At 38.2% G+C, this 10,836-nt stretch overlaps 1 protein-coding gene across 1 annotated transcript; it reads right to left on the reverse strand.

The window, feature by feature from the left end:
* Nucleotides 1-2,163: 2,163 nt before the first annotated feature.
* Nucleotides 2,164-4,149, reverse strand: LOC127094336 (uncharacterized). The gene is made up of 3 exons (XM_051033178.1): nt 3,915-4,149; nt 2,406-3,872; nt 2,164-2,306 (listed from the first exon to the last, which is right to left on the reverse strand). The coding sequence occupies exons 1-3, from the start codon at nt 4,147-4,149 to the stop codon at nt 2,164-2,166; spliced, it is 1,845 nt and encodes a 614-aa protein (XP_050889135.1).
* Between the last annotated feature and the right edge of the window lie 6,687 nt (nt 4,150-10,836).

Raw genomic sequence — 10,836 nt, forward strand, 5'->3', positions numbered from 1 at the left:
CTCAAGGATCTTGATTCGGAGGTCAATTGCAGCTTCATTGCCCAGGATGCACGCCTCATATTTTGCTATATTATTTATGCATTCAAAACACAACCTTGATGTGAAAGGAGTATATCCACCATCTGGATTCATCAAAATAGCTCCCACATCATTCCCTATGTAATTGGAGGAACCATCAAACATTAGCTTCCATCGAGATCCTGGCTCGGGTCCTTCGTCAGGGCATGGGATCTCATAATCTTTTATATCCATAATATCTTCATCAGGGAAGTCAAACTTCAATGACTCATAGTCTTCAACAGGTTGGTGTGCAAGGTAGTCAGAAAATACACTTCCTTTGATGGCCTTTTGGGTTACGTACTGGATGTCATACTCAGACAACAACATCTGCCAATGGGCAAGTCTTCCAGTTAAAGTAGGCTTTTCAAAAATGTACTTTATTAGATCCATCTTGGAAATCAACAAAGTCGCATGACAAATCATATATTTCCTGAGACGTTTGGCGGCCCACGCTAGAGCGCAAAAAGTCTTCTCCAAGAGTGAATATCTGGTTTCATAATCGGTAAACTTTTTGCTCAAGTAATAGATAGCATGCTCCTTTCGGCCAGTTTTGTCGTGTTGTCCTAGAACACATCCCATAGACTCTTCAAGCACAGTCAAGTACATAAATAATGGATTCCCTTGAATAGGTGGAATCAGGATATGAGGCTCTTGTAAGTAATTTATGATTTTCTCAAAAGCTCCTTAACAATTAGGATTCCATTCAATTGCTTGATCTTTGTGAAGCAACTTGAAGATGGGCTCACACGTAGCAGTCATATGGGAGATAAACTTGGAGATGTAGTTCAAACTTCCAAGGAAACCTCTGACTTCTTTTTCGGTATGTGGAGCAGACATTTCTTGTATTGCTCTAACTTTGTATAGATCCACCTCAATTCCTCATTGACTAACAATGAATCCAAGTAATTTTTCGGATCGAACACCAAATGTGCATTTAGTAGGGTTTAAACATAGTCAGAACTTTCTGAGGCGCTCAAACAGCTTTTGCAAGTGGTTCATATGGTCCTCTTCACTTTGATATTTAGCGATCATGTCATTGACATAAACCTCAATCTCTTTGTGCATCATATCATGGAAGAGGGTGACCATCGCTCTTTGGTAGGTTGCCCCTGCGTTCTTGAGACTGAAGGGCATGACCTTGTAGCAATACGTCCCCATGGGGTGATAAATGTGGTCTTTTCCATATCATTAGGATCCATCTTGATCTGATTGTAGCCTAAGAATCCATCCATAAAGGAGAAAACACCAAATTTAGCAGTGTCGTCTACCAGAGTGTCAATGTGTGGTAGAGGGAAGTCGTCCTTTGGACTAGCTTTGTTCAAATCCCTATAATCGACACACATCCTAACCTTGCCATCATTTTTAGGTACAGGTACAATATTAGCTACCCATTAAGGATACTTTGAAACTGCTAGGAAATCAACATCAAATTGCCTTTTGACCTCTTCACAAATCTTCAAAGCCATGTCCGGTCTTATTTTTTGGAGTTTCTGCTTCACTGGTGGGTATTCTGGTTGAAGTGGTAGCTTGTGCACAACAATATCAGTGTCTATACCTGGCATATCCTGGTATGACCATGCGAACACATCTACGAACTCTTGCAACAACTTAACCAATCTTTCTTTGATGCTTTCCCAAGCGTGGTTCCAATCTTGACCTCTTATCTTCCTCTGTGCCAAGGTTGATTATCTCCACCGGCTCTTGATGTGGCTAGAGGGCTTTAGACTCGTGCTCGAGCAGCCTTGCCAATTCATTGGGGATATCACAATCTTCCTCGCCCCCTTCTTCCGCTTGGTAGATAGGGAACTCAAAGTTATGAGAGAGAGCAAAGTCATTGGATTCAACGGGTTTATTGATTATTCTACATGTTTTTGAATGATTTCTTTTTTATTAAAAGTGGAAAAAATGCAAAAGGAAAACGTTTTTTTGTAGCTTTTGAAAAGATTGCCATTTTCTGAAAAGAAAACAATAAAATGAACAACAAGAATTTAACAAAATGCCTTTTATTCATCATGATGATTTTGAAAATGAAAAGAGGCCCTACAACATGATCTGTTAGTCTTGGGCAGAGTTAACGATTTAGAAACCAAAGGAAAAAACCAATTACTTTGATATAGGAATGACTTCAGGAATCTCAATTGCTTCCCAATTGGTCAAAGTTACTTCACACTGATACACCAAATTTGTTATGTCTTCATCTTCAGTGTCTTCTTTAACTGTGTTGACTTGATCTCCATAGACATAGCCTGCACTGAGGAATACTTCTTGAATTCGTCATATACAATCCTTTGTAGGGACCGGGGATCCTTCTTTAACGGATGGCTTGTACCCCAAACTAAAACGACCTTTCTTCATGCTAATGTCAATAACTTGTCCCCAACCTTCAGGACTCTCATTCTCAATAGTTGTCTTTGTCCTTTTAACAGATGCAAATGACGGGATGACTTTCTCCACAGACTCCTTCACTTCCACAAAAGTGGTATTGGCTATCTCCAGAGCTTGGAAAGAAGTTTCCAAGGCATCTTCATCAGCCTCGATGTAACGAAAGGAGGAAAGGTGGCTAACCATGAGATCTTCTTCACCAGAGATGATTACAAGCTTATTATTGATGACAAACTTCATTTTCTGATGTAAATTGGAGGTTACTGCCCCAACGGCATGTATCCAAGGTCTCCCCAATAGGAAATTATAGGCAAGGTTGATATCCATGACCTGGAAAGTTATGTTAAATACATGTGGACCAATCAAAATTGGTAACTTCACTTCACCAATCACAATCCTCCGGGACCCATCAAATGCTTTAACAATTAGTGCACTTGGCCTCATTTTTAATCCTTGAAAATCTAATTTGGCAAGTGTCCTCTTTGGTAGAACATTGAGGGAGGACCCTGTATCCACTAAAACTCTTGCTAGAGTATCCTCTTGGCACTTCACTGACACATGCAAGGCGCTATTGTGATTTTGTCCTTCCTTTGACAACTCTCCACCATTGAAACTCAGGGTGTTGCAAGATGTGATATTGGCAACCACTCCATCAAACTGACCAACCGTTATATCTTGAGTGACGTGGGCTTGTGCTAGCACTTTTAATAATGCATTCCTATGAGTTGGGGAACACATAAGCAAGGATAAAATGGACATTTTTGATGGCGTCTGGTGCAACTGATCAACTACTTTGTAATCACTCTTTTTAATGATCTTCAAAAATTCAGCATCTTCATTGGATTGAACCATATTTTGCCCCCTAACAGGGACTGCAATTGTAGTTTCTTTGTTTGGTGCTTGAGAGGCCACATTAAACTGGGGAGTGTAAATCCGCCCACTGCGAGTCATTTGGCTCGTCCCTGCGATGTTTGTAACATTGGCACCATCAACCTTCAAACTTTCCTCTCGTCTAACCTCTTCAGACTCTTTGTCAATGACAGTTATATCATATTTCCATGGTACTGCCTTAGTACTTTCATAGGGGAAAGGACCAGGCATGCAAATAACCACGAGTGATGAGTGAATAACCGACTGAACAATATCTTTTCTTCTATAGGTTATCTCAACTGGCTCTGGTAAATTGAAAAATGGCTCAATTACAACTACTTCATCTTTTCTCACGAGGCTACTAACTTGTAACACTCCTTGGTTCATCAAGTCTTGGACATCTTTTCGTACCATCTCACACCCTCCTGGATGAATGGCAAATTCTTCACAATCTTTATGACAAGCACTAACTAAACCAGCTTCTACTAGTCTCGCATGGAACGCTAGCAAATGAGTCTTGATATTTGCAACATCTTTGATCACATCACCATCCGATGCTTCTTAAATTGCATTAACATTTTCATGTGATGGCAAAGGATTACTCTTGACATTAGGCCCCAAGTCTTTGAATGAAAGAATCTTATTTTCCACCAATTCTCGCACTATATGCTTCAAAGCATAACATCCTTCTAAATCATGCCCAGGTGCACCCTCATGGAAAGGGCAATGAGCATTTGGGTTATACCATGGAGGAAAAGGATCAGGAGGTGGACCCAAAGGTCTAGGAACCACTAACCCCTTTTGCAATAGAGAGGGATATAACTCAGTATACGTCATCGAAATCGGACTGAAGGGAGGTTTAACACCTTGTCTTCTATTCTGAGAAGGTTCATTCTAACGAGGAGCTTGAGCTATTGGTTGCTGATATGTTGGGGCTGCAGGCGCTTGGTGATATGCAGGAGCAACCTGAGCGGGTTGATAAATTGGTGTTTGCTGAACTTGTTGATAAACATGTACATGTTGTTGGTTGAAATATGGCCCAATTGCTGCCACATATGGTTGTTGAACATACTACACAGGGTATGCTGGTTGTTGTTGAGTGAACTGTCGTTGTTGCTTTCTCCATGATTGACTTCTTCCTCGACTGGACGACATATCATTCGTCTCTCCTTCCTTTTTTTCCTAAAAATTTCCGAGAAACTTCTTAGCATTGTTGTTATTAGAAGTTCCAGCAACACTGATCATCTTTCCATTCTTCAAACCGAGTTCAACTTTAATGCCTACAACTACCAAGTCAGTAAAACTTGTAGACACACTTCCCACCATCCTCTCATAGAACATTGGTTGTACAATATCCATAAACCAATTGACTAATTATTTTTCTGCCAAAGGTGGTTCAACCTGAGAGGCCATCTCTCTCTTCTTTAAATGACTCGTTGTCTTTTTGAGACATATTTAGAAATTCTCTTCTGTCTGGAGCCATATCCATGTTGTATTTGTAATGCTTTATGAAAGCATCAGACAAGTCTTGGAAACACCGGATACGACTCTGATCGAGGCTTAGGTACCACTTAGAGGGGGCGCCCTTCAAGCTGTCTTGAAAGAAGTGGATTATGATCTTATCGTCTTTAACATGGGCATCCATTTTCCGGTAGTACATAACAAGTTGGCTCTTAGGACATGTATGGCCCTCGTATCTATCAAAGTCAGGAGTCTTGAATTTTGCAGGAATTACAAGACCAGATACTAGGCACATCTCCCTAGCGGCAACACCAAAGACTTGGTCACCTTCCATTACCCTCCGTCTCTTCTCAAGAATATGAAGATTCTCTTTAATACCCTTTATATCTTCATTCCTTTCTTCTTCTTCATCATACATTTTTAAGTATTTTGAAGTTTTATTGGGAAAATGCACTCGATGTTGATCGAGGTTTGTTTATGGTTATGAAAAAAAATTGAAGTGATTTTATAGTTTGAAAAATGATTTTAATATGGATGGTTGATAAATCGAGATAGTGGGAACGGTTTGAAAAGAAAAGTTTCAAATGGGTTTGTTTTGAGATGATTTTTTAAATAGCTTGACATTGGATCAAGCTTTTGACTTGCTTTGCAAAATAGTTTTGAAAATGATTTTGGGTAAGTGATTAGAAATGAATTGAAACCGATGGTTAAATACGATGAATAAGATTAATAACATAGAGGATGCAAATTGGATCACGAAGGGGTGCAAGTTCAAATGTAGCGACATAAACTCAAGCGCAAGGCGTAAATCAAACGCCACAAGAATCGAATGTACATACAAGCATTCAACAATGATAAAAAATAAAAAAATACGAGAGCGTACACAATATTTACATCACACATTCATAATAAATGAATTGGAAAAGTAAAGCAAAAAGAAAAGTGCACGGATTAAAATCATGATGCAAAGACGCGAATCAAAGTCGCGTACACGAAGACGTGCAAAAGCTAACACAAGAAGTTTAATTCGATATAAACATAACAATGTTGGATCGTTCTTCTTAGTACAAACCGAAACATGCAAATTGCTAACGCATGAGCGGTCATCACAAGTCGAATAAAGAAATAATGATATAACAAAAAATCAAATTAACACAAAGTTGCGGGTCGAAACGCGAATTGGTAAGCGCATAAAAAGTGAATCAACGTTATGCTAAACCATCCAACGCATGTATAAAATCGAAACGCAAATGAGAATCAATTAAAATATCGCACATAAACCGTTAAGTCAACCAATAGTTTGTTACACTTAACGTGATCATCGCAATATGGATAAAAATCATTAAGATCTAAATTTATCAAAAAGAAACGCAACGAAAAAGGAATTTAAGAGTGCTAAGCAAAAACCAACAATGTTCTAATGCAAAAATGCGATCATCGCAACCGGATCGAACCGACACAAATGTCACGCATCATGCACAAAAATATGCAAACAATGTATTGACGTGATTCGATCAAATAACCTAAACATAAATAATAATTAAAAATTATTATCACACTTCAAGTATATATATATATATATATATATATAATATATATATATATATATATATATATATATATATATATATATATATATATATATATATATATATATATATATATATATATATATAGCAAAAATACGATCATCGCAACCGGATCGAACTGACACAAATGTCACGCATCATGTACAAAAATATGCAAACAACGTATTGACGTGATTCGATCAAATAACCTAAACATATATATATATATATATACTTCACTAAGAACTATAAAAACTAAAACAAGAACAGTAAAACATACGTACATGCTTTCACTGTTATGTAAACATGATATATATAAGCTAAGTAAAACGTACGTACATGCTTTCACCGCTTTCACTGTTATGTAAACATGATATATATAAACTAAAAACAAGGCATAGTTCCAAAGAGGCAACGTTTCAAAACAAGGATCATATCGAAATGTGAGTGGCGACTACTATTTGATAAGAGATGAATTTCTCTCAGCTGCGTGTGTGGATTTTTTTCCTCCGTTTCAACTTTCAGCAAACCTCAGTATATATACTATATTATTAGGGTTACTAAAAGTTTTAATTTCCAACCGTGTCGCTGCTGTTCATTTTAGAAATAAAATTAAATAATATTAATTAAAATTGAATAAAATTAAATATTAAAAAATAATTAAAATAAAAATATAATAAAAACACAAATAATTATATTTAATTTTTCTAGACCTCTGAAAAAAAGTACAAAAATAAAAGTCTCTAAATAAAAAAAAGTCGAGCGCAAAAATTCCTGAAAAAATAAATTGACTGCACCAAAATGATCAGCGTGAAATAAATTTCTTGAAAATATACGGCGTTTGATTTAATTTTGAAATAAATTTTTACCGGTTAACAGACCCAGACTGATCAAAATGCGACCAAAACAAGTCAAAAAAATAAAACGAGCACGTCAGGTTAAATTACGTGAAATGTAGATTAATATAATTGACGTTTGCAAGCTCGATTTTGAAATTTTGTTGTCCACTGATTTTACGCACAGTTGAGATTCAGTTTGACCGATCTGTCTATAAATCTGAGAAATTATTTTGACTGACAATTTGGACATTATGCATGTTATGATATGCATATGATGTTAATGATTCGATGACTGGATTGATTCAGCGATTCAGGGCCAAAATTAGGGTATGACAGGATGGATCGTGGTATTTGTAAAGTTGTGAAGGAAGATCCATTTATTCCTAAACAAACAGTTAATGGTGGTGTGTAGAAAACACACCCAAAAAGGATTGGACAAAATATGATAAATAAAATATGCATTGTGTAACACCCCAATAAAAATAAGATAATTATTTGATTTAAATTAATATTATATTTATTAATTTAGTTAAATAATTGGAATAATTGGATTATTATTATTATTATTATTTTGGAATAATAATTATTGGAAAATATATAAGTGTGAAGTAAGGAAAAAGAATCCCATTTGGTAAAAAGAGTTTTACGTGAAACAGAGAAGCGGCTGAAAAGTGGAAAGTGGAGAAAGGGCAAAGAGGAAGAGCAAGGGCAAAGGTTGGAGAAGAGAAAAGCTTGGAGCTTGGAGATTGCCGGATTAACTCAGGTAAGGGGGGTTTATCGTCGTTTAATGGGTATTATGGGGTAGCATGCATGGAGTCTCATTGCATAATATATGTGTAGTGTATAATATGAATGGATGTATTCCAATGTTATACGTGTGTTGTGTTGGCATTGAGCATGAGTATGAATTGTGTTGATATTGAGTATGATATTGAGTTGATGTGCCGTTACTGAATGTGTGATACGATTAGGGTGATTAATGTGTTAAATTACTTAACATGACATTATATTCTATAATGCTTATTATATCGATTGAGGAACTCACCCTTACAACTATTTTTCAGGTAACGAGCAGTGATTGAGTAGAAGCTAATGCTTGGAGTCTAGTGTAGTCTCCTTAGTGGGTCATACTCTGATAGATGTAACATCGGGAGGGAACATTTTTAATTGTGTTGTTGATGTTTGTTGAACCAGTTTACATGTAGTATGTTACATGTTTTGAATGATCGATTTGATCTCTATCCGCTGCGTATTGTGCAATACTTTATGTTTTGAGTTAAATAATGAGCATGACTAAATAGTATGACGAATGGTGCGAAATAAAATGTGTGACACCCTTAATTGCATGATTACTCTGATTTATATGTTGTTATTTTAATTAAATATTTGGGGTATTTTAGAAGGGTGTTACATTAGTGGTATCAGAGCATAGTCGGTCGAGTCGAGTCGTAATTATTCTGTTTCCCCTGTACGGGATAGGTGTTGCGAAACCCTGTCAGTACTTATTGTTTTAGCTTGTTGGGTTTTCAGAATAGAGATGGCTGGAAGAGGTAGAGACGATGCTGCGATTGCTGAGGCTCTGGGTATGCTAGCTGGAGTACTTGGAGGGAATCTGAATGTTGTGGGAATGGGAGCTGCTCGTCAATTGAGTGAGTTCCAGAAGAACAATCCTCCAATGTTCAAGGGAGCATACGATCCAGATGGTGCTCAGAAGTGGTTGAAGGAGATCGAGAGAATCTTCCGAGTTACTGAGTGTACCGATAACCAGAAGGTCAGGTTCGGTACGCATATGCTGTCAGAGGAAGCTGATGATTGGTGGGTTGCTACCCGCACTGAGTTGGAATCTGCTGGGAATACTGAGATCACTTGGGCTGTGTTCAGAGAGAGATTCCTGAGGAAGTACTTTCCAGAAGATGTCAGAGGAAAGAAAGAGATAGAGTTCTTAGAATTGAAGCAGGGTAACAAGTCTGTTACTGAGTATGCTGCTAAGTTCACAGAGCTGTCGAAGTATTACACTCCCTATAATAAGGCTGCTGGAGAATTTTCAAAATGTGTGAAGTTTGAGAACGGGTTACGTCCTGAGATCAAGCAGGCTATTGGGTATCAGCGGATTAGAGTGTTTTCTGATCTGGTTGACTGTTGCAGGATTTTTGAACAGGATACCAAGGCTAGAGCAGAGAGCTATCAGCAGAGGGTTGATAGGAAAGGCAAGAATCAGAACGATCGTGGGAAACCGTATGCAGCTGGCAAAGGTTTCCAGAGACAGAGTGGGATGAAGAGGCCTAGTGGGGGAGACTCTAGTGCTCCTGCTAAGTGTTACAGATGTGGTCAGGAGGGACATCGTTTCCACGAGTGTACCAGTGCCGAGAAGAAGTGTTTCAAGTGTGGTAAAGGTGGTCATTTGGCTGCAGAGTGCCGGTTGAAGACTCTGACTTGCTTCAACTGTGGAGAGGTGGGTCATATCAGTCCACAGTGTCCTAAGCCAAAGAAGGAGAACCAGTCGGGAGGCAAGGTCTTTGCTTTATCGGGTTCTGAGATTTTTGCAGACGATCGTTTGATCCGAGGTACGTGTTATATTAATGGCTTTCCTCTTGTAGCTATTATTGACACCGGTGCTACTCATTCCTTTATATCTTTGGACTGTGCTGTGAAACTTAAGTTAGAGATATCTGAGATGCATGGAAGTATGGTGATTGATACTCCTGCGAAGGGTTCAGTGACTACTACTTCAGTTTGTTTGAATTGTCCTTTGAGTATTTTTGGTAGAGACTTTGGGATAGACCTTGTGTGTCTTCCATTAGTGCAGATTGATGTTATCTTGGGTATGAACTGGTTGGTGTTTAACCGAGTTTCTATCAACTGTTTTGATAAGACTGTGATATTTCCTGAGATTGAGGAAGGTAAGGATTTGTTTCTATCAGCAAGGCAGGTGAATGAGGAAGTAGCAGGTGGGGCAGAGTTGTTTATGCTGTTAGCGACTTTGGAGGCTAAAGATAAACTGGTGATTTGCGATCTAGCCGTGGTGTGTGATTTTCCTGATGTGTTTCCTGAAGAAGTGAATGAATTGCCGCCAGAGCGTGAAGTTGAATTCTCGATTGATTTGGTACCTGGTACTAGACCGATATCGATGGCTCCGTACCGTATGTCTGCTGTTGAGTTAGCTGAATTGAAGAGTCAGCTGGAAGATCTGTTGGATAAGAAATTTATTCGTCCGAGTGTGTCACCGTGGGGTGCACCAGTATTATTGGTTAAGAAGAAAGAAGGTAATATGAGGTTGTGTGTGGACTACAGGCAACTGAATAAAGTGACGATCAAGAATCGGTATCCTTTGCCGAGGATTGATGATTTGATGGATCAGTTGGTTGGTGCGAGTGTGTTCAGCAAAATAGATTTGAGATCTGGGTATCATCAGATACGTGTGAAAACTGAGGATATTCAGAAGACTGCTTTCAGAACAAGGTATGGACTTTATGAGTATTCTGTAATGCCTTTTGGTGTGACTAATGCGCCTGGAGTATTTATGGAGTATATGAATAGGATTTTCCATCCGTACCTAGACAAGTTTGTTGTGGTGTTTATTGACGATATTTTGGTGTATTCGAAATCTGAAGAAGAACATGCTGAACATTTGAGAGTGGTTTTAGGAGTTCTACGAG

This window comes from Lathyrus oleraceus, chromosome 6 (genome assembly GCF_024323335.1).
Source record: "Lathyrus oleraceus cultivar Zhongwan6 chromosome 6, CAAS_Psat_ZW6_1.0, whole genome shotgun sequence".
NCBI classification, from domain to species: Eukaryota; Viridiplantae; Streptophyta; class Magnoliopsida; order Fabales; family Fabaceae; genus Lathyrus; species Lathyrus oleraceus.

What these genes read in the sequence shown, in the direction of transcription:
- LOC127094336 (XM_051033178.1), bottom strand. Translation starts at nt 4,149, where the DNA reads ATGACGTATACTGAGTTATATCCCTCTCTATTGCAAAAGGGGTTAGTG. An exon ending in CTTGGGGCCTAATGTCAAGA is followed by an intron (nt 3,873 to 3,914) that starts GTAATCCTTTGC and finishes ATGCAATTTAAG; the next exon opens with AAGCATCGGATGGTGATGTG. An exon ending in TGACATTAGCATGAAGAAAG is followed by an intron (nt 2,307 to 2,405) that starts GTCGTTTTAGTT and finishes TCCTCAGTGCAG; the next exon opens with GCTATGTCTATGGAGATCAA.